This window comes from Populus nigra, chromosome 4, assembly GCF_951802175.1.
Source record: "Populus nigra chromosome 4, ddPopNigr1.1, whole genome shotgun sequence".
NCBI classification, from domain to species: Eukaryota; Viridiplantae; Streptophyta; class Magnoliopsida; order Malpighiales; family Salicaceae; genus Populus; species Populus nigra.
This window is the reverse complement of record NC_084855.1, coordinates 2,106,527-2,129,279: the sequence shown is the minus strand read 5'-3', so window position 1 is coordinate 2,129,279 and position 22,753 is coordinate 2,106,527. Positions and strand designations below refer to the sequence as shown.

Below are 22,753 nucleotides of genomic sequence, written 5' to 3'. Positions count from 1 at the left end.
TCTTATTACTTCAACCATATTCTCTGTCACTTCTCAACATATGGTATCAGAGCCATATCACTAAAATCAAATAAAGAACATCAAGAAACTGAGTTTTCTTGAAAAAGAAAAGCAAAGCAGAAAAGATCAATCAATGGCAACATAATCAAACAATTTTGTGCAAGCAGCAATACCAAGATTTGATGGTCATTATGACCATTGGTCTATGCTTATGGAGAACTTTCTTAAGTCCAAAGAATACTGGAGTCTAATAGAAAAAGGGATTGGTGCAGCAAGAGGAGAAGGAGTGCAATCAGCAGCACAACAGAAAGTAATTGAAGAAGAAAAATTGAAGGATTTAAAGGTCAAGAACTACCTATTTCAAGCCATTGACAGAACCATCATTGAAACTATACTCAACAAGGAGACTTCAAAGGCCATCTGGGATTCCATGAAACTGAAATATCAAGGATCCACCAAAGTGAGACGTGCCCAGTTACAAGCACTTAGAAGAGAATTTGAAGTTCTTGGCATGAAAGAAGGGGAAAAAGTTGATGAGTACTTTACAAGAACATTAACTATTGCAAACAAAATGCAAGTGCATGGAGAAAGTATGAAGCAGAATGTAATTGTTGAGAAAATTTTAAGGTCAATGACCTCAAAATTCAATTATGTTGCCTGTTCTATTGAAGAATCTAATGATTCTTCAACCATGTCAATAGATGAACTTCAAAGCAGTCTCCTAGTTCATGAACAGAGGATGCAAGGTCAGAAAGAAGAAGAGCAGGCTTTAAACATTACTAATTCAGAGAAAATAGGAAGAAGAATTGAATACAGAACTGAAGGGAAGGAAAGATTTCGTGGTGGTTTCAGGGAAAGGGGTCGAGGAAGGGGAAGACAGCCCTACAACAAAGCCTTGATCCAGTGCTACAACTACCAAAAACTAGGACATTTTCAATATGAATGTCCTGTTAGAAACAGAAATGACAGGAATGCATATTTTGCAGAAGTAGATGAGGAAGAAGAGATGTTATTAATGGCCTACAAAGATGAAGGGGATCGTGAAGAAGCAAAAGAAGAAGTTGTATGGATTCTTGACTCAGGTTGCAGCAATCACATGTGCAGCAACAAGGAATGGTTTTTTGAATTTGATGACAAGTTTAGAAGAACTGTAAAGCTTGGAGACAATTCAAAAATGATGGCTATGGGAAAGGGACATATCAAGCTAAACATCAAAGGAATTACACAGGTATTCACAGAGGTATACTTCATACCTGAATTAAAGAACAACCTCCTGAGCATAGGCCAGCTGCAAGAAAAACAGTTAGCAATTCTTATCAAAGATGACAAATGTAGGGTTTATCACCCTAAGAAAGGTTTGATTATGCAATCTCAAATGTCATCTAACAGAATATTTCCCATACTTGCTACTGTGATAACTCCTATGGCTAGTTGTCTACAAGCAACATCTGAAGATGTCACTAATCTATGGCACTGTCGAAATGGGCATCTAAGCCTCAAGGGGCTGAAAACCTTGGTTTCAATGGAGATGGTCAAGGGTTTACCTGCACTGAATGACTCATTAAAAGTCTGTCAAGATTGCATAAAAGGAAAGCAGCATAGAGAGACATTGCCAAAGAAAAGTCTGTGGAGAGCATCCAAGAAACTACAACTTGTCCATGCAGATATTTGTGGACCCATTTCACCACAATCAAACAGTGGGAAAAGGTACATAATCATTTTTATAGATGATTATAGTAGAAAAACTTGGGCATATTTTCTATTACACAAATCTGAAGCACTGTCTATATTCAATAAATATAAAGTGAGTGTGGAAAAAGAAAGTGGTGAAAGAATCAGTTGTTTAAGAACTGACAGAGGGGGAGAGTTCACCTCAAGTGAATTCAATGATTTTTGCAGCACACATGGAATCAAGAGACAACTTACCACAGCATACACCCCAAAGCAGAATGGGGTTGCAGAGAGAAAGAATCGCACCATAATGAATATGGTGCGCAACATGTTATCAGGGAAGGAATTACCAAAGCAATTCTGGGCAGAGGCTGTAAATTGGTCCATCTATGTGATAAATAGAAGCCCCACCACAGCTGTTCTCAATACTACTCCTGAAGAAGCTTGGAGTAACATGAAGCCTAGTGTTGAGTGTTTCCGTGTGTTTGGATGTGTGGCTTATGCTCACATACCTGACAATCAACGCAAGAAGTTAGATGACAAAAGTTTCAAATGTGTGTGGTTAGGAGTAAGTGAAGAGTCTAAAGGGTACAGACTTTATGATCCTGTGGGAAAGAAAATCATCACTAGCAGAGATGTAGTATGTGTGGAAAATGAAAAGTGGGAGTGGGACAGAAGTGCAGAAGAGTTGAAGCATAAAGAGTTAGAATGGGCAGACATTAATGAGGAAGAAGACAGTGAGATCAGTGGAGGTTTTGAAGGTGTAAACAATCATCCTGAACATGTTGATGGTGTGCACAATGATAACTCATCAAGTAGTCTTGTAGATAGTCTACCTGATGGAATATCACAGAATGACAAGCAAGAAAGGTGCAGAAGAAAACCAACCTGGTTAACAGATTATGTGACTGATGAAGCACTATCTGAAGGAGAAGAAGAGGGAGGACATAATCTTGCAATGCTCATCTCTATAGAGGACCCTGTCACATTTGAAGAAGCAGTCAAAAGTGAAAAGTGGAGAACAGCAATGGATACAGAGATAAAGGCCATTGAAAAGAACAATACATGGGAATTAACTGTCCTACCAGCTGAAGCAAAACCTATAGGAGTGAAGTGGGTATTCAAGACCAAATTAAATGAAGAGGGAAAGGTGGACAAGCACAAGGCAAGGCTTGTGGCAAAGGGGTACTCCCAAAGACAAGGAATTGACTATAATGAAGTATTCGCACCAGTAGCTAGGTGGGATACAATCAGAACTATCCTAGCATTGGCAGCTCACAAAGGCTGGTATGTTTATCAGCTGGATGTTAAGAGTGCTTTTTTGCATGGAGAGCTAGCTGAAGCCATATTTGTTGAACAACCACAAGGATTTGAGAAACAAGGAGAGGAGCATAAGGTGTACAGACTGAAAAGAGCATTATATGGACTCAAGCAAGCCCCTAGGGCTTGGTACAGCAGAATTGAGACTTACTTTGTCAAAGAGGGCTTTGAAAAATGCTTCTGTGAACATACATTATTCACAAAAACCAGTGACAAAGGCAGTATGCTAATTGTAAGTCTATATGTGGATGATCTTATCTTTACAGGAAATAGTGAATGCATGTTTAAAGGCTTCAAAGACTCAATGATGAGAGAGTTTGACATGTCTGATCTTGGAAGAATGAAGTACTTTTTAGGTGTGGAAGTCATACAAAATGCAGAACTGATATTCATCTGTCAAAAGAAGTATGCTAGAGAGGTGTTGGGAAGATTTGGAATGGAACATAGTAATGCAGTGCAGAATCCAATTGTCCAGGATACAAACTTACAAAGAATGAAGAAAATGCAAAGGGTGTAAATACTATAAAATATAAGCAATTAGTTGGCAGTTTGCTATATTTGACAGCCACTAGACCCGATCTTATGTATGCAGTTGGGTTAGTCAGTAGATATATGGAAAGACCCACTGAAATGCACCTTCAAGCTGTCAAAAGGATACTAAGGTATCTCAGGGGAACTACAGAATTTGGGATTATATACAGAAAAGGGGATGAAGGAAAACTAAGAGCATATGCAGATAGTGATTATGCTGGGGATGTTGATGACAGAAAGAGTACATCTGGGTTTGTGTTTATGCTTGGTACAGGAGTTGTTTCTTGGTCCAGTAAGAAACAACCCGTGGTGACATTATCTACAACAGAGGCAGAGTTTATAGCTGCCGCATCCTGTGCTTGTCAAGGAGTTTGGTTAAGAAGAATTCTGGGCAATATTGGTCTTGAACAAGTGACTAGTACAGTGATCTATTGTGATAATAATTCTGCTATAAAACTTTCAAAAAACCCAGTACTACATGGTCGAAGCAAACACATAGATGTCAGATTTCACTTCCTAAGGGATCTTACAAGAGATGGGGTTGTGGAACTAGTATACTGCAACACACAAGAGCAAATTGCAGATATCATGACGAAACCACTAAAGCTGGAAGCTTTCTTAAAGCTAAGGGACAAATTAGGCATGGGTATGATGCAAAAATTGAACTAATCGACAAATTAGTTCAAGGGAGGATGTTGAGCCGTGAGATAGCAGTTGAAGATTGTATTCTGTTACAGTTGGTTATAACCAACGGGAATCTTGTATAGATAATACCCAGCTAAGCTCATGTATAAATAGCAACGATTACAAGCAAATAAATAAACTGAATCAGAAATCATTCACTTACCCATTGTTTCTCTTCTCTATTCCTCTCTTCATTATTCTTCTCTGCAAATCTTCTTATTACTTCAACCATATTCTCTGTCTCTTCTCAACAATATTTCCATCCTTCAAGTGACAATGAGGTATTCCAGTGGCAAAACAGAACGCAGAGCCATAACAGGCGCTCCTTGTTTGCTTTCGCAGGTGCCCCGAGACCTAGTGCGAATGGTTCTACACGAAAGGAGATTATTCCAGTAAGTGGGGCCAGTCAAAGGGAACAATCAAGATCATCGTACTAGTCAATAAAAGAATAATATCGGTGCCCAAGTATGATGGAAAGATATGGAAATTGACGTAACCCTACTAAATAATATCATTTATTTGATTAAATTAAAGTCTAAATATAAGATAGTGTTTGTTTATTTTTTTGAGATAGAAAAGAGGAGATAGTTAAGAAAATAATATGTTAAAAATAAATTTATTTTATAAATTTATTTTTATCTCTTTAAGTAAATGTTTTTATTTTTTATATATATTTCTCATTTCTACCATGATAAATTGAAAACCTAAAGAACTAAAAGAGGAAGAATGACACCCTAAATTTCTCGATGGAAATACATGAGGGGTTAAGGGTGGAAGAAATTTCAATTTCCAATCGAGGAACTTAGCAACGCCGAGATATCTATTCTTACTCTTCACGGTTCAGTTTTATGGACTATGCGCCGGCGATTTTTCTTGTGTGGACCGAATTGCACCTCATTTTAACGACAACTTCTGTTTTGAAATTATTTTTTTTGAGTTGGATCAAAAACATTCTTTACTTTGAAAATAAAGTGCCCACAATCAAATCAATTGCATGAAAAATTGTATTTCATTTGTACAAATTGGGATATTAATCTAGTTTGATGCCATATAATAACACTTGTGGTTGGTCTTGATCAAAATCAAGGTAGGTGTTGCTTTATGTAGTGTACTATCTTCTAGCTCTCACAAGACGTCGAATGAAAACATGCCTTAATTAATATGAGCTGACTTAATTTGACTTTTGATTGGGGATACAGTATATGGATTGTTGTGACTTGGGACGTGTTTTTTTAGTAGTGATCACGTAATCGGCAATGTCTCACCATGGATCTCTTTGGATGATACGTGAAGCAAGTAACAAATCATTTTTAAGCATTCGTTTCAATTTATTGCAAGAAAGTTTTATACACACACACACACCTGAAATCCAGTGTACGTAGAAGATCTACAGAAACCTATATGAGAAGGAATATATTTCTATGAAATTGGTTTAAAAAAATAGCTATATATTCGATATTTCTTTTCTTAGAATAAGATTTGAATGATATTACGAAGAGGGTAATTCTCCATCATGCAATCAATGATTTGCATAACTTTCAAATGAATGTGAATATCTATGTGGTAGGGCCACAGTAGTGTTGCATATTAGACCCATGAACTAGCTAGCCGAAATTTTGACATTAGTGTTGTCAAATCTACAACATGGATAATGCTAATAAATCCCATTAAACTCATCAAAAATCTTATCAAATTGATATGCTAGAACAATGTGGTCTATAAAATTATTAAATAAATTTAATCCAGTACATCATTCAAATAATCAATGAATAATAGCATGACATTTACTTAAAGGTGAGTAGATTCTATATGATATTGATGTACAAAATCCATTCGTCTATCACCCTTTTGTCCCCATTTTATGGCACTTTGTAACTTTTCAAATGTAAATTCAACATTTTTTTTACTAACATTTTATTTTATTTTATTTTATACTGGATAAGAATTTTACAATGGTTATAAAAATAAAAACTTTAATCCTCCTAAAACTCAATCTTTGAAATTTTAATTACTAAAATAAATTATAAAAAAGTTGACGTAAGTTAATTTCTATTGGATTTTCAAAAACGATCGATGAATATAAATAAAAATGGAATGGATGAAGCGTGTATTTTGACCTAATATATATATAGCTGAGTTTTTAAAATAAGCTTATCTAACAATTTATGGGTATCGTGATCGATGCTCTTAGGTTAATTTATTTATTTATTTATATTACTTCTTATTGGGGAGTGTTTTACGTTTTACGTGTGAAATTTACACATAGTTTGCAGAATTGATGATTGCTTGGGAAGTTTGGAGGGTTGTGGCAAGGAGGAACCAAAGGGCAACAATTAATTTTTGAAACCCGGTTCAGCCCAGTGGATTGACCTAAAATCCGGTTGATCCGGGACTAGAATCAAACCGGGTTAAAAAAAAATAAAAAAAAGAAAAAACTCGACATAACTCCGTTACAAACCTAATTACAACCCGTTGATTTTTATTTTTTATTAAAATAATATTATTTTAATTTTTTAAAAAATTAATCTTTAATAATCCGGTTAAAGTTCAGAATCCAAACCATAAATTGAGTTGTATCTGAAAACTATGATGGAGACGGTGAAAGTAGCCACTTCGACAGTACTGGATCCGGTAGTAAACTATTGGTCTCGTGACGCCCTAATCAAATCTCGTGTCTCCCACCATGGCTGCTATTTTAATCTTTTAAAATCCTATTTGCCTACAAAAAGGTTAGGTAACAGTAGTCTTCTGTAAATTAGGAGGATGGTTCGTCCCTTTTGAATTACTTATTTTGCCTGGTGAATTTTTTATTTTTTTAAGTTTCAAATCAATATTTTTTATTATTTTGATTTATGAATTTAAATTTTTTTAAAAAAATATTATTTAATATACTTTTAAATAAAAAATACTTTGAAAAATATCTTCCACCATGATCTTAAACATGACTTTATTCAAAATCAAGAATATAACCTATTAGAAATATATTATTCGATTAAAAACTCATTGATTTAAAAATAATATATAATTTCATTATTATTTTAAAAAAAGAAATAAGGTAAAACCAAGTTAATCCATCTTCTAGATTATCTGAAGGTAAAGTGTTGCATGTCCCACTAGCAATACCTAAAGCATTAAGAGGATTTAATAAAATATTCATCATCAACACTACCTAATTTTAATCCTAGTTTTGTTTAAAGACTGTCTATGCCCTTTAACCAATAGTAAAAAGGGATTTGATACATTGAAAACCTAACTCCAATCCAGTATTATCTAAATTCTGCTCAGGACTGACCGTGCTAAATGATTTATTCAAGTTTTTTTTTTTTTGACCAATAATATGAGGACTTTGCACATTTACCCATTATTTAATGTGGTTCTTATATTTTTATTTTCATTAAATCCATCTTTTAACTCTTAGTCCACTAAGATTGTGGTCCTTCCATCACTAATACTTTTATTGCTCAGAGAATCTAAATAAAAAATGATGGGGGATTACATCCTCTACGGACTAGTATTATAAGAACAGTTTTATGAAATTTTAAAGGTATAATTTAATTTGTAAGCTTCTAAATTTATTTTTTTAGAGATTATTAGTTTAAGTTTTATAAGCCTCAAGGTCATTAGAGATTTACATGATCGTTAATTTTAAAATTTATAAGATTAGTTGAGATACACGTAAGCTGGTCCGGACACCTATGTTAATATAAAAAAAAATTAAAAAAATAAAAGTTGAAGGGTGACGTTAAAAAATGTCAAAATGTCACGATTAGAAGGATCAAATATACAATCAACCCTTTTATTTTACAAAAGAGCTGATGGGTAAATAAATGTATTACGAGCTAGTTGGTGTCACCAATATTCATATTGGGAGTTCATATTGTCGAATTCTATTACAACTTTTAGACCTTCAGTCGGAGCTAAAAAGGAGTAAAGGACTATCTACCATCTAGGTATGGCTGAGGTCTGCAGTGTCCCCCACTGGAAGATCCAGGACTTTGATTTCCCTGAGTTGTGTCACCATTAGTGGGGTTAAAAAGCTTGCTGAAGAGCTCAGTATCAGGCCCGTTTGGTACTCTGATTGAAAAGTGTTTTTTTTAAGAGATTATTTTTTTATTTTAAACTATTTTAATATATTAACATCAAAAATGCTTTCAAAAACGATAACTATTAAAAAAAATCAAAACTAATTATAAGTTTCTCGGTGGGTATACATCCCTGTCAACCTGCAAAAATTAAAATTTGCTTGTTCAAAGAATGAAATATCTCCTCACGACTTTTTTCTAAGAACTTCGGGAGATTCATTATGATTTGAACCAGCAGATTTATAGATCCTTCTCCAATTCATCAATCGCTACTGTGGTTGTATTCAAACTCAGACTACCGAGGATTCTTAAGAAAAGAAAAAAACCAAACTGCTGGCAACTAAGATAAATCTTCGTGATAATAAAATTAAGTAAAACAATGAGTATTGTAGTCTGATTAAATTTATATTACCCATTATAAAATTATTAAAAGGCTGTTGGTTTACGCGATTATAACTGCGTTTTACATGAACCACAGATATTAAATATTTGGTAATGCATAACCTCAGTTTCCTATTTAGTCTAGTACCCTTTAAATTTAAGTAAAATTGCAGGTTTGCAGATAGCAGCTCTCATATGCTTTTTGCAAACTTGCAGAACAATACAATGGAGAGTTTTACTTTTCATCAAAGCTAATGTATTGAATAGGGTTGATCCAGATAAAAAAATCAATTTTTATTTTTTTTAATTGTGTTTTATTTAAAAAATTAGAAGAAAATCGCTTGATGACGTAGCATTTACAGAATTTGATCACAATCCTAATTTTATTCTTGCAGGGTCCGGCCCAGTTAAAAAAAATCAGTTTTTATTTTTATTTTTTATTGTGTTTTATTTAAAAAATTAGAAGGTGATCGTTTGACGATGTAGCATTTGTAAATGATATTTTTACCTGGTGTTGTTGTGCGTTTAAGAAACCATAAAAAATATAGTCCTTGTTGGATAGATTTCGTACGTAATGAAATTGCCCGTAGTGTAATGGAATAATAAAAAATATTTGATATCAATATTATTTATTTCATGATGTAATAACAGTAGTTAAATCTATAATATTTAAATTAAAACCATGTATATATATATATATATATATTATTTTATAACTTCAATTTGAAAAGTATTCTTTTAATTAAACGCATTAAATTATTTTTTGTTCAATCTCAATTTCAATCACAATTTTAACTAAACATATATTTTTTAAAACTAATCTTAATTAAAAATATTTTTCATAATTTTTTTTTTCAAACCATAGTTCTCGAATATAAGTAGATCAACCTGAAAAAAACCTGACGACTGCGGCACTATAGGCCCGGGAAAAGACGCCCGCCCCTTTCACCATGTCTTAGCTCCAGTGCTTTTATAATATATTAAAAAAAAAGCTAAAAAAGTGTCGTGTTTTCATTTTAGATTGGTCTTTGTTCCATGTTGATTTTAATAGCGGAATGATGATTTCACTCTTAAAAAAACTCCTAGATTGTTGTTTTTTTAAGGATAGAAAGCTATTTTTATTTGATTTAGTTGTCATTTAAGAATTGTTTTGGGGTTTTATTTTATTTTTTTCTCATATTGATGCACATTGAAATAACTTCGACATCATTAAAAGTAAAAAAATCATGCATATCAGGACAGCTGCCTTTTCGGATATTTAACCTTTTGATTTACAATCAAATTGCAAATCTACACTGCGTCAAACATTCTAAGAAAGAATTTGAAAACATGGTGGTATTCATGTTTTTTTAAAAAAATATTTTTTTATATTTTGGATTATTTTGATGTGCTGATTTCAAAAATAATTTTAAAAAAATAAAAAATATATATTATTTTGATGCATTTCAGCATTGAAAGCACTTTGAAAAGCAACCGTAACCACGCTCTCAAACAATCCCTAAACCATTAGGCCATGTTTTTATCAATCATCAAGATCTTGCATTTGGATCCATGAAATCGATCAATTTAATTCGAGCTAGCTTTTCACGCGGTTTAATTAAAAACTCAAGTTAAACAAAAAGTCAAGTCGTGAGTTTAAAGATCAACCACTTTAGCCAGGTTTAATAACACCGTAAAAAATTCTTCGCGATCCTAGTATTCTTTTTTTAAGTTTAATTGTTTTTTCTGCTCGTGGTGAAGCACAGGCCAATGGACTGGTATGTATGCGTGTGCGCATGTGTGTCTATATATATAAAATTCATCCATCTTTATACATAAAAAACAAAATGAAATAAGTTTTAAAATGCATTTATATTATGCCATGTATTTTCTGTAGAGATGTTCAGGATGTATATTTTTGTTATGATAAATATGTAAAGGGATATTGAAGAGTACAACAAGTAATGCATAAAATATTTATTGGTAGATTTAAATTATAAATCTCTATAATCTTTTAAACTCTAAATATGTTACTTTTCATGTAGTATTTTAATCAAACTCGATCACAAAACTCATCTAAAAACAAGGGTAGTTCGTTCCCAAGGTTGATTTTTTTTTTTATGTAGTTAAATATAGTTAAATAATGATTATATTCATAAAGTTGCTAATAACAATTTTAATTACCTTTTACTCATGCAAATCCCATGTGATTGTGGAGCCATTTCAACACAAGTACTCCTTTTCTTTTCTTTTCTTTTTTATTGCAAAGAGTTACAAGGAGTCGTGGGAGAGGTCTTTTAGGCGACATATTGGGAATGTGGAGCCATGTGAGGACATACACCGCATTGTTAATATTTTTCAATAAGATGTAAAAGCATAAAAAAATAAGAAATCTACCTCTAATGCTAAATCAGCCCATGTCAGCGCTTCCTTTGAGTTGTTTAAAAATTTATGATATTGCCCCTGAGGTTTTGGTACAGTGGGGGAAGGGATTTGTTCTTTTTTTTATATATATATTCAGGTTTGATTTTTTTTTATGCATGCTTGTTGTTGCCGCGATGTTTTATCTATTTATTAGGTTTGTAGTGTATTCAGTGGACCCGAAAAATAGTCATGGTGCGTGTAAGTTAGCTCGAATATCCCGGGTTATCAAAAAAAATTATATATATTTAAAAAATCAAGAATAATTAAAAATTTACTCTTGATATGTATCGAGATAATATATTTTTAAAGAAATAATTTATTATTTTTCAATTTTAGTTTGAGTATAAATTTTTTTAAAATTCAATTTTAATCAATAAAAAGAAATTTAATATTTGATACAAGGTCAAAAAAATCTATAAGATTTGGATTAAACATTTTTATAGATACAAGATCTGTTAGTATTTTTTTTTGAAAATATAACAACAAGATTATAATTGTATAGTCGAATTACTAATTAAATAACTAATTATATATGAATAATTAAATAACTAAATTCTATATCATTTCTATAGCGCAGGACATAATTTATTTTATTATTGTATGGATGTGATAACTGTGTACTTAAACTAATTTAAATCTTAGATTTAATCTCGGCCACACGCAAACACTAACTTCAAAGATTTCCCTAAAGAAAGAAAAGAAAAGAAAAGAAAAGAAAATCCCAAGTATATAAACTCCATCTCTTTTACGCGCAAGGTCCGAATCACCCTCGAACAAATTAGAAACCCCACCTCCATCCCCAAGATTCCCCTGCTGCGTCCAGATAGGCAGGCACCCCTTGTCAAAGAGAAACTGTACTTGGGCGGTTGTGTGGTGAAATTTTAGTAAAAAGGATCCAAAAGAAAACAAAAAATAATAAATGGTACAGTCCGTACTGTCAAGAAATGTTTTTGTTCGAGAAATTCAGGATACAGATCTTGATTTGCTCCAGTTTTTAGTTAAATTAAATTAAATAATAATTTACTAAAACTTGGATTAATTATAGTTTGGTTTTTTTAGATAAAAGGAATTAAAATAATATTATTTTAGTAAAAAATTAAAAAAATAAATATGTTGATAATTAAATTTTGATCTGGTCAAACTCAATTTGATCCAGAAGTCATTGAATCAATTTAATTTTTTTTCTTTATTATTTTCAATTCAAACTAGTTTAGATTTACAATTTACCTGTCAAGCCGATTTAAATTTTAAAACAATAAATTAGACCAGATTTTTAATAATTTCAATGAACTTGTAAACCATGTGGTACAAACTCAAACAAGTTAACAAAAAATAAAAAATAAAAAATAAAATGAGACCGTCGTAATAAAACCAATATTATAATTACCCAAACCCCCTTCCAAATCAATTCCTATGTCATTCATGACAACCATGCTCCACCCTACATTTCTGATCAACCTCCTCCGCCAACAACTCACTCTCATTGGAGATTCCTATGCTAATAATATGCTCTGTACTTTTTCTCATTTTTTTTTAAATTTTTTTTCTATTTTTCCTTGTATCTCCTTCGCCTCCTTTCTTTCTATAAATTGACTTCTACATTCCATCAAAAACCTCTTCTCTTCTCCTCTCTTTCCCCTTTAGTTATCAGGATTTCTTGTTTTTCTGCTCTCTTTGTGCTCTGAGGTTCTGCTGGTTTTGCATCAGCAAGTAGTTAAGCTATTCTTTCTCTGTTTTCTGTTCCTCTCTTGTAGGTTTGTCTCTTTTTTGAGTCCTGGTTTCTGAGTTTTCGAGTCCGAAACAGAAACCCCAGAAGGTCAAAATCTTGAAACCCCAGGAATTTTTATTTCTTGCCGTTACTCTGCCAAAAATAAATCTTGTTTTGTCAAAATCTTGATGCTGCAGTTTTGGATCTTAATGTTTGAGGTTCATGTCTCCAGTAGTCAGTGAAATCCTCCGGTCAGGGTTTATGATCAATTCCTCTCTCAGACGCAGAACCCATCTTGTCCAATCTTTCTCAGTTGTGTTCCTTTACTGGTTCTATGTTTTTTCATAAGTGATCTCTCAATTCTGCCAGAATTATATTATATAGTAATTAGTTAGAATATTTATATACAATTATCTTAACTCTCTTCCTGTGTCTTTGAAATCTATAAGGTTGGAATTCTCCGTACTATAAAGATCTCATTTTTATCGAGGTTTATTGTTGGTGGTAGTGTTTTTGGTGCAAAATATATAGTCTTTCTGTATCTATATGGCATCCTCTAGTGGGAATTCCTCAGGTTCCACTCAGCTGCAAAACTCGGGCTCTGAAGAGCAGGTGATGTTGGTGGATCAAAGGAAAAGGAAGAGAATGCTGTCAAATAGAGAATCTGCAAGGAGATCCAGGATGAGAAAACAGAAGTACTTGGGTGATCTAATGGCTCAAGTGGCACAGCTAAGGACGGACAATAACCAAATCCTTACAACCATCAATGTCACAACACAGCACTTCTTGAACGTTGAGGCTGAGAATTCTATTTTAAGGGCACAAATGATGGAACTGAACCATAGACTTGATTCTCTCAATGAGATCCTCAATTATATCAACACAAGCAATGGGATTTTTGAAATTGATCATCATGAGGATCTCCAAACTAGTGCAGATCATGGCTTCGTGAATCCATTAAATTTGATCTATCTTAACCAACCCATCATGGCATCACCAGATTTGTTTCAGTATTGATTATCACCATCTCCATGGGTTGGAAATTGGTCAATTTATGGTTTGTCTTCTTCAGGGTCTCAATGATTGGAGAGGAAAAGGGAGGGCCATCTTCCTCTTTTTTTCTCCTTCTCAATTATATGATGTTGAATACTGGGTTAACTAGGGCCTAGAATGAAATAATACTATGATATTAACGAGAAATTGGTGCGCATTGAAAAGAAAAATGTATCTAATTTAGGGAAAATGTGATTAGTGTTCTGGTTTGTAATAGGTCACTATAAGTATGGTGTGCAAGGCCTTGGATTTGTGTATCTATGTGCTCTGTCTTCTGCTAAATGGTAAATTAATGGTATAATTTCTCATTACTGGTGTGGGCTTCATCATTTATTTTATATTTCTCAAGAACAATGACTTGCGCTGTGTTTTTCTTGGCTTGGCTGTACATGTGATAAAAACATTTGCCAAGAGACAACCATAAATGTCACCAAGCGATGGTTTACCATATTCGCACGCAACACTAGCATGTCAAGCACGTTTTTATGGACCAGAAAGAAATCTACGACTGCTCCCCCTCCTATTCCTTGAAAAGCCAGAAGCAAGCGTGAAATCCATTTAGGCTAGCTGGCTAAGCAGGCCAAGTATATATTTTAGGTGAATTATTGACCGATTAATCACTTGTTCAAACTTTTTATACTGTAAATCATACTTCAACAACCACTTAATCCAATGATAAATATCTTAAACTTAAATGTTATTAGTGTCTCTCGTTTTCAAGGAGCCTGTAGCTTGCTTGAGTCTCTCTTCTATAAAAGGAAAAAAAAACCAATCTTTTATAAAAGAATTCATGCAAAACCCTGTAAGGAGTCGACACGTACACGTCCACAGAATAATCGATAGGAATTTTATACATGGTCGATTAGAATAAGGGAGGCTGCATGAGATCACATTCCAATAATTTTAAACAAGATATCAGCAAAATCCTGTCTCCACAACCAAACACCCCCATAACAATTTCAGAGCCTCTAAAACGTTGAAGTTAGAATAAATTATCAAAGACAGACAATACTGTAAGGAGAAAGAAATAAAAAAGAATAAGCTGCCTCATGGATCTCCTCACCTTTCTTGTTAATTAAGAGATTTATCGTCAATTGCTTCACTTTGGTTCGATGTATTTCGATTAAGGTTTTGACATATGATTGCATGTTTGAACTCCAAGTTTCCAGCTACCAATATAATATCGTTGATGTAGAGATATTTTGCTGTAGCACACATATATTCCATCAAAATAAAATTGATTTATTTTTTTAATTAATTCAATTGTATAAAATTGGAGATGGCTTCATGAAAACTGAAGAAAATCTTCAATAATAGCACCATCCTCTCTTCTTCTTTTTTTTTGTATAAAGTCGACTAACGAACCCAAGATTTTCTGCTGCATGCAAAAGTAGAAGGGTATGAATAGTGGGCTACGCGCATCAATGCCAAATCATGAATAAAGAGGAAAACAGGACAATACATACCAAATTTAGCCACCAACAGCCATGGATAGTGTGAAAAAGCTGGTGGGGTGTCAAAGCCACTGTAAGCACATTCAACCAATCCGGTATTATTTTGAGATTTTTTTTTAAGCACGGCTAGTCGCAACCACAGAAATTCTTAGCATACAATAAAAATACAGATTAGAATACAAAGAAATTGATCTGGAGGAAATATAAAATAAAACATTAACCCTTGTAATGTCGTTGCTTAACGCTGACCGATGACCATTATTCAAGTCTAGCTTAGTACGCTGGCATATCCCTTTAATCAGTTCATGCCATAAGTCTTCCCTGCGATTATTGAGATATAATTACAGAACTTATCTAGATTTTATGTTGTAATGAGGAGATAAATGCATTGATGCAAGAATCTATAAACACTCAAGCCCCACCGTACTTGACCCAGAGCTGGGTTCTGTAAGTAAGAAATCAGCTTTTGATCTTTCTACTTAAGTTTTCTGCCAGCACCTGGATTTTATATTCTATATATTTTGTCTTAGGCGATGCAGAAAGTAAATTGCACATGAAAGAAAAGCATTTTATTTAGATTCCGTTTAGAAATATGCTGTTTCCTAGTAAAAATGCTTTTCATCAGAAAACCGAGAGTGCACTTCATGTGCAACCTCAGAACCCAGTACGAATACTTGGTTTAAATGACAAAAATATGCTTTAATTCAGATTTTTGTTTTTATTTTCCTGTGCAAAAAGAACAAATCATGCAACAATGGAGGTAAAGGCAATACCCAAGCAATTCTTAAAAATGGGTCAATGAAGTGGTTGAACGTAGGTACGCAGATGATTTTGTACTGGAGGAGGGGAGGTGGGGAGGGATTTAAATAAAAAAAAAAAAAGAGGAAGCAGAGGATGCCTTTTCCATGCTTGGCTCTATGATTGCATGATGGGTAAAGAAAGGCTTAGAAAATGACAAAAATTCTAATTAGGAGAAAGGTGATTAAGCATGTGGAAAGCCACTAATCTAAAAGCCTGCCCTGATTATGAGTGATTGATGTCGTTTTCCATGCCTTAGTTTAGTGTCGAGGCTGTACTTTTAAATGGCTTTATGTTGTGACCAAAAGCTACAAGAGACACTGATACAGAGTTCTTTTAGTAGTTATTAGAGAGTGCTGTTTAGTCAGTAGCGAAACCAATTAGCTTCTTTCACGATGTTTTAGGCCATCAATAAGCGAAAGTCGAAATATATTCACAAATAAATTCCTTAAATTTATATCCAGAATAATAATGTACAACAAATGCACCCAAAATGAACTAAGTGATTAACCATACTTGAAATTTTAACCGGGGTGAATTCAATTCACCCATAACTAACTCGGGTCTTGTGTCGAGCATCCTATTTTAATTGAAAAGCAAAATTATTTGCTATTAAAATGTTATTGGCTTCACTTTAAACAAATCAATTTTGATTAATCTTAATTTTTTTTATATAGGAATACCGATTAATCTTAACAAGTAACAAGCAAAGTTAACAAAGTAAAATTCTTAACACATCTAAAACTAGCACATATAGACTACGCCCTTGAACCAGTAAAATTGTGGGAAGGCTTAACATAATTTCCTCGCTCTTTCCGACTGTGGACATGCCAAAGACGAACGACTGGCTCGGCCAAACGCTTCAATATATTTAACTAAGCTAGTGGTCTATAAAATGGCCTGCAGGGTGATGGGAGACTACAATGACATGCACATATAAATGTAATAAAATAAGCCAAAATGATTTGAGTGCAAAGAAAAACCATGCTAATCGATCCAAATAATAGTAGGTTATGAGTCGTCATCTCGAATCAGAGACACCCAAGTTGGGTTCCCTTGTCGAAGAACATTGCTTGAGTTGGGCATAATCTCTTGTATTATTGGACAATGAGATTTGCCCACTTGCACTTCCTGTTTGGTTTGTTGGCTCAGTTCACTCTTATTACAAGATGTGACGCCTGAGAATGAGCATGATGTGTATGATCCAATCATGCAAAATGCTCTCGAATTTGGTTCCATCTTGACTCGGACAATACTCTCTTCTTGTTCGGGTCAGAGGAAATTTAGTTTTGCCTTCGCGTGTCATGCTGGACGGATGTAAAAAATCCTTGTAGATTCAGACGAAAATAATAAAAAGTATTTTTTTTTCCATGGGAGACAAATAGTGAGAGAAATATTCATTTCAAGACACAATTAATACTTACTGCTGTTGACACATGTCCTTTGAAGACAGTGTTTTTATTGTAGTAGTGAATGTATTTTAGAGTAGTTCTTACTTGGACATTAATTAAAATAATATATTATTTTTATATTTTTATATTTTTTTTATTTATATTATTGTATTAAAACGATGTAAAATTATATTAAAAAAATTAAAAAGCCCAGCCCAATCACTTAAAAAAACGCAGCCTAAGTTATGGTATATATGGGCTAATCCAATAGTGTATTGAATTATATCGGTCTATGGATGGGATTTAAGCAAAGCGAGAGGGCTCAAAACCCAGGTTTGCGTTTTCTAGGACAAACGGATGATTTGGCCGAAAGATTTGCCTTGTATTAAATCATTGACTCCAATTTTGACTATAAAAAAAATATTTAGATATTATTAATATTTTTATAGTGAGGAAAAAAAAATAATCTGTGTGGTGTTAACTTGATATAACCTGGTTGACTTTATTGGTTCAAAAAAAATTCAAACAACCTGTAAAAAACATCTTGAGTTTGACTAAAAAAACTCAAGATAACATCTTTTGATAATATTAAGATAATAACATATTAGATTGACTTGGATCAATATAAATTAACATGTCAAATCTATAACCTCTTAGAAAACAAATTAAAATAAATTATAAAGTTTAATTTCCAATCAACTCAATGTTGAAGGAAAAGATTTAAAAAAATCAATTAAAAAATAACTTAAAAAAACAATCTGAGTTAACTTGTCAAATTCATGATTTGGATCATAAGATCAAAATAACTCAATGAAAAGAAAATTGTAACAAAATATAAAGTTCAATTCCCAATTAGTTCAATATTAAATGATGAGACTAAAAAATAAAATCAATTAAAAATATATATAAAAAAAATGACCCACGTCAATTCACCAAACCTATAACCTAGGTCATGAGACCGAGATAGCCTCATAGAAATAAAATATAAAAAAAACAACTTAATTTAACCGATGATAAAATATCAAAACTCACGACCCTAATCATGACATCAAGATATCCCTATAGAAAACAAATTAAAACAGATTATGAAACTCAATTTCCAACTAACCCAACATTGAATGATAAAATTGCAAAAAAAATCAATTAAAAAAAACACAAAAAAAACTCAACCCAGGTTAACCTGTTAAGCACTGTTCTCAGGTCATAAGATCAAAATAACCTAATAAAAAGCAAATAAAACAAATTAATAAGCCTAATTCCCAATTAATTCAATATCAAAATATAAAATTAAATAAAAAAATTCAAGTCAACCGGATTAATACGTCAAACTCATGATCTGTGTAATGAGAGTGGAGTGATATAATAAAAAAACAAATTACTATTAAAAAATAAAATTAAAAAAATATTGATTAAATAAATTAAAGGAAAAAAAAACATGTGACTTTATCAATTTGACGTAGGTGGTCACCAAATTGAAGTCACTAATATCCTCCGTGCCAACCTATGATTGTTAGGGTTAAGCAATGAGGCATCAGCCAAAGAGACTTCCCAGCGTGGAGTGGCAGTTTTTAACTTTAAAAAGTCTTGCCAGAGCAGCGTTTATAGATCAGATGAGATCAAATCAATATTTATGTAAAAAGTGGGCGAGATTAAATCAATGCGGTGGGGTGGATTGGCCCAGCTATAAAAAAAATTCCCGGACGGTGTATAAAGATGGGAAAACGATTGAGCCTGGTTGCAGGATAAGCGCTATACTGACCATCGTCGATGGCCTTAATCATGCCAGTCTCTCTGGGCATGAAATGTAAGCAGAATGCCAGCAAGACAGAATTTCCCTGTCCTGAAATTAATCTCCGGATGCGGACACGTGAAATGGAAGTACAGTGCCAGCAAGACAGTGTTTGAGAAGGATCTGGGGAAACACATTTTTTACTCGTATCAAGTTACCAGCATTCCACGGTCGCTATGGGCCTATGATCACTGAGCAATTCCACAGGCAGCAATTCAAGTAGTAGGATCAGGATGAGTGAGGAAGATGCTATTACCATTCAAGATTCAAATAATAAATTCATACAACACAACTAACAGCATCAACGGGTAACAACCATCTGTCTGAGAATCCTGCTCTAGCACAAAACCAAGTAATCAGACCACAACATTTACACAAGGTTGTCTCATATAAACTGATTTATATCTGCTCAAAACGCTTCTGGTTCAAAACAAGGGGTAAATAAAGAGAAACACAAGGGGGGAAGCGAACACAAATTTTTGTTCTCTTGCTTTTCTGGATTAATCGTATGGGATTTGAATGTATGCCGCATCACAAGCAAAAGGGACATCAGCGTACATGCCAGCAAGAGCACACCGTATGCACTCTAGGACTGTAAAAAGATAAGCAAATGCCACGGCTGTCCAGAAGTGCATGCCCAATTTACCCCAATAAACAGCAAGTGGCATCCATCGGCTCACAGTACCAATCACCTGGAGAGCAATCTCCAATAGCATGCCCATTACCACGTGAAATCTGAAAAAGTGAGGCCACTCCTTTCTTCTTACTACTCCAAGATATGCAACAAAGAAATATGCCATCAAGAACCAGCTTGGTAACCTCCCAATGGCTCCAAGGAATGGGTAGGTCAAGAATTCAAAGTCTTCAAGGAAGGGATGTAGATGATATGCCGTCTCAGCATACATCCATGTTTCATGAAGAGGCATCAAATAGGGCAGGCATGCTAAAGTCCTCCACCACCATCTTGGCTTCTTGGTCATTGGAGGAAAGCGAAAACTGTATGGGACATCTTTTGATGCTCGAGGACATGAACAGGATCTACGCTGCCGAGGAAATGTGGGAATATAGTGTGAAAATCCACAATAATCTCCACTTAAGAGTGGTGTTGATGCAGCCGAAAGGTGCAAGGAAGGCAAACCTACCGTGAAAAAAAATACAAAATCAGTACAAATACAACAAAAGTTTTGAGATGGAATCAAAGTGAGAAGAGGCAAGTTGAAAACTTATTTAGTTAAGGTGAGATTTCTCATGTGCCTACTTAATCAAAAGTTACCATACATTGTTGCCTTGACAAAACCCAACAGTTTTGCCCCTTTTGCTTTCCTCCAAAAAACACATGACAAAAGAATTTGACAGAGGATACATAAAACTACCTCTAGATGACCAGGATTTAGACTCCAAATGTTGTTCCAATGAAGCCCTGCTGCTCAACAATGCAGCCCTTGCAGTTGTACAAGGAGCATGGGCAGAAACCATGATACCAGGCATTGTTTTACATGTTCTAGTGTTACTAAATGCAGATCCGGAAGGCATGGCACACCCATTTAGAATCATTGCCAAGTACCTGGCTGGAGACAGCAGGGACAAGAACTCAGAAACATAAAAAAAATGTCATCCATACACTCCACTATCAAACATAACAATGAAAGCTAGGTGACAAAATACATATAAATCCTCCAATTTTCAGAATCCTCTGGCTACAAAATATAATATTGTAACCTTGTAAGGTCCTATCAGTTGCAATTGTAATTGAGAAAGCATGATCCATTAGTTTGAAACAATGATCGAGAACATTTATAACCATAAAAATGATGAATGATAAGCAGAATAAAGCAAAACTTATATCTCTCAGTGTCCAATAACGTCAATCTTCCCTGTTCTAAAAAGTTGTCCACATCATCCACTCATCAAAACACATGTAAAAGAAGTATTTAACCTTTGACAAGATCAATCTTCCCTTACCTGAATAAATCAGAACAGTCATCTTAACCCACCCACTCACCCACGAAACAAACATATAAAAAAAATAACCCGAAAACAAGAAAGATGCTAGCACCAGAGACCAATTCCGAGAGTTTGGATCCAATGCTCATTTCAACAAACCAGATAATTGACTCTAGAATGCAAAAGAGCAATCACGAAAGAAATTCCATACATTTTGCTTTATTGTATGCTTCAGCAACCAAAACCAAAAATCTGAATCAAGTTGGAAATAAAAATCAGCGAGCACCAGGCCGGAGTACAGTATGGGCAGAGGGAGTTTCCAGTGGAGCGGTGACATGCATAAAGATCGGAAAGCACTCTGCTGGAGAGCGAATCCAAATGCTCCATCATCCAACAAAATCTTTCAGCTATACCACAGCCTCCTAAGTTGAAGCCTTGGATGCATAGCACATTGTCATTTTATCAAACAGAAAGAGAACACTTCAAACTATAACCGAGAACACTTCAAACTATAACCACAAAACGCATTCCGACTGATTAATTAAATCCACTTGACGCTAATCAAGATTCCTCATTCCAATCAATAGACATGTCCACTCCATCACCAAAACAACAACATTGAAGTGAAAAAAAAAATTACAGCTAACATAACAGAGAAATTACAAATTTTTAACCTACCAAAAACGAGAAATGCTTAAGAAACAAGAGACTATTTCTCATCTCCAGCAGCAACTAAAACGAAATGTAACCCCAAAAAAATTAAAAATTACTCAAAGCATGCAATCGGAGCCAATGTCTGGAGTTAATTTCTAGAAAAATCCTTTACCTTGAATTGAAATTTGAGCCACTTGAAATGGTGCTGTGATATCAGTAGGGTTTGCTGCTATCCCTTGGTGGTTTCATCGTTTCCTATCTTATCCTCGGTGAAGCAGCTGAAGTGTTATTTATTTGCTGATGATTGTAGTTCAACGACGGTAAATATGTATTTAACCTTTTTACCGGATCTGTAATTTTGTATGGGCCAAGGCCTTAATCTCGTATCGGGCCATTAAGCTGGGTTTAGCAATTTAAGACAGGCCGAAAGCCCATTGAATTGTAACTAGCAATTCCGCTGTTTTGGGTATCTTTCTAGCTCCGTTATTTTTCTGGGCTGTCCTTATATGTAGACCAAGCCCAGCTCAGTGTAACAAACTAGATTGTTAACAGAACATCTAATTTTTTAATTTGATTCTTGTGTAACAAATTGTAGTGGGAAGATTAAATTAAAAGTGCCAGTATCGTAATGCATAACACTAAGAAAATGTGTTGGCCACTCTAAGAATTTTTACCTTTTCACTTGAGTCCATAAGTTCTTTTTTGTTTCCTGTTTCTGAATTCAAGAGAGGAGAGAGAAGCATATGGAAAAAAGACAAAGAAAAAGACTGCTTTTCAATGACAAGATTTGTGTTAGCAAGTTTCATTTTGAGAATGGGAGTTTATGGTGGTGTTTTTTTAATATTTATCTCGCCTAAAAAAAAGTTAGATGTTTGGTTTAGATTCTTCCC

The 22,753-nt window shown here is 33.9% G+C and overlaps 2 protein-coding genes and 1 long non-coding RNA gene across 6 annotated transcripts; 1 reads left to right on the top strand and 2 right to left on the bottom strand.

The window, feature by feature from the left end:
• Positions 1 to 355: 355 nt before the first annotated feature.
• On the bottom strand, positions 356 to 4,458 carry LOC133691373 (uncharacterized). The gene is made up of 5 exons (XR_009841652.1): positions 4,370 to 4,458; positions 2,560 to 2,651; positions 2,022 to 2,183; positions 1,254 to 1,288; positions 356 to 436 (listed from the first exon to the last, which is right to left on the bottom strand). It is a non-coding gene; the product is annotated as an uncharacterized LOC133691373 (long non-coding RNA).
• Positions 4,459 to 12,532: 8,074 nt separating this feature from the next.
• On the top strand, positions 12,533 to 14,144 carry LOC133690683 (bZIP transcription factor 11-like). Its single transcript, XM_062110929.1, has one exon. It carries the CDS (start codon positions 13,327 to 13,329, stop codon positions 13,795 to 13,797), a length of 471 nt encoding a protein of 156 aa, XP_061966913.1. The 5' UTR covers positions 12,533 to 13,326; the 3' UTR covers positions 13,798 to 14,144.
• A 5,355-nt stretch (positions 14,145 to 19,499) lies between these two features.
• Positions 19,500 to 22,158, bottom strand: LOC133692927 (protein TIC 20-I, chloroplastic-like). 4 transcript variants are annotated; one of them, XM_062114105.1, is made up of 4 exons: positions 22,036 to 22,152; positions 21,421 to 21,643; positions 20,639 to 20,833; positions 19,500 to 20,403 (listed from the first exon to the last, which is right to left on the bottom strand). In XM_062114105.1, exons 3-4 carry the CDS (start codon positions 20,817 to 20,819, stop codon positions 19,766 to 19,768), a joined length of 819 nt encoding a protein of 272 aa, XP_061970089.1. In that variant the 5' UTR covers positions 20,820 to 20,833; positions 21,421 to 21,643; positions 22,036 to 22,152; the 3' UTR covers positions 19,500 to 19,765. The 4 variants fall into 4 exon arrangements, with proteins under 4 accessions (XP_061970089.1, XP_061970087.1, XP_061970088.1 ...); XM_062114103.1 differs by having other exon boundaries at positions 20,639 to 20,829; XM_062114104.1 differs by lacking the exon at positions 21,421 to 21,643 and having other exon boundaries at positions 22,036 to 22,158.
• Positions 22,159 to 22,753: the final 595 nt, after the last annotated feature.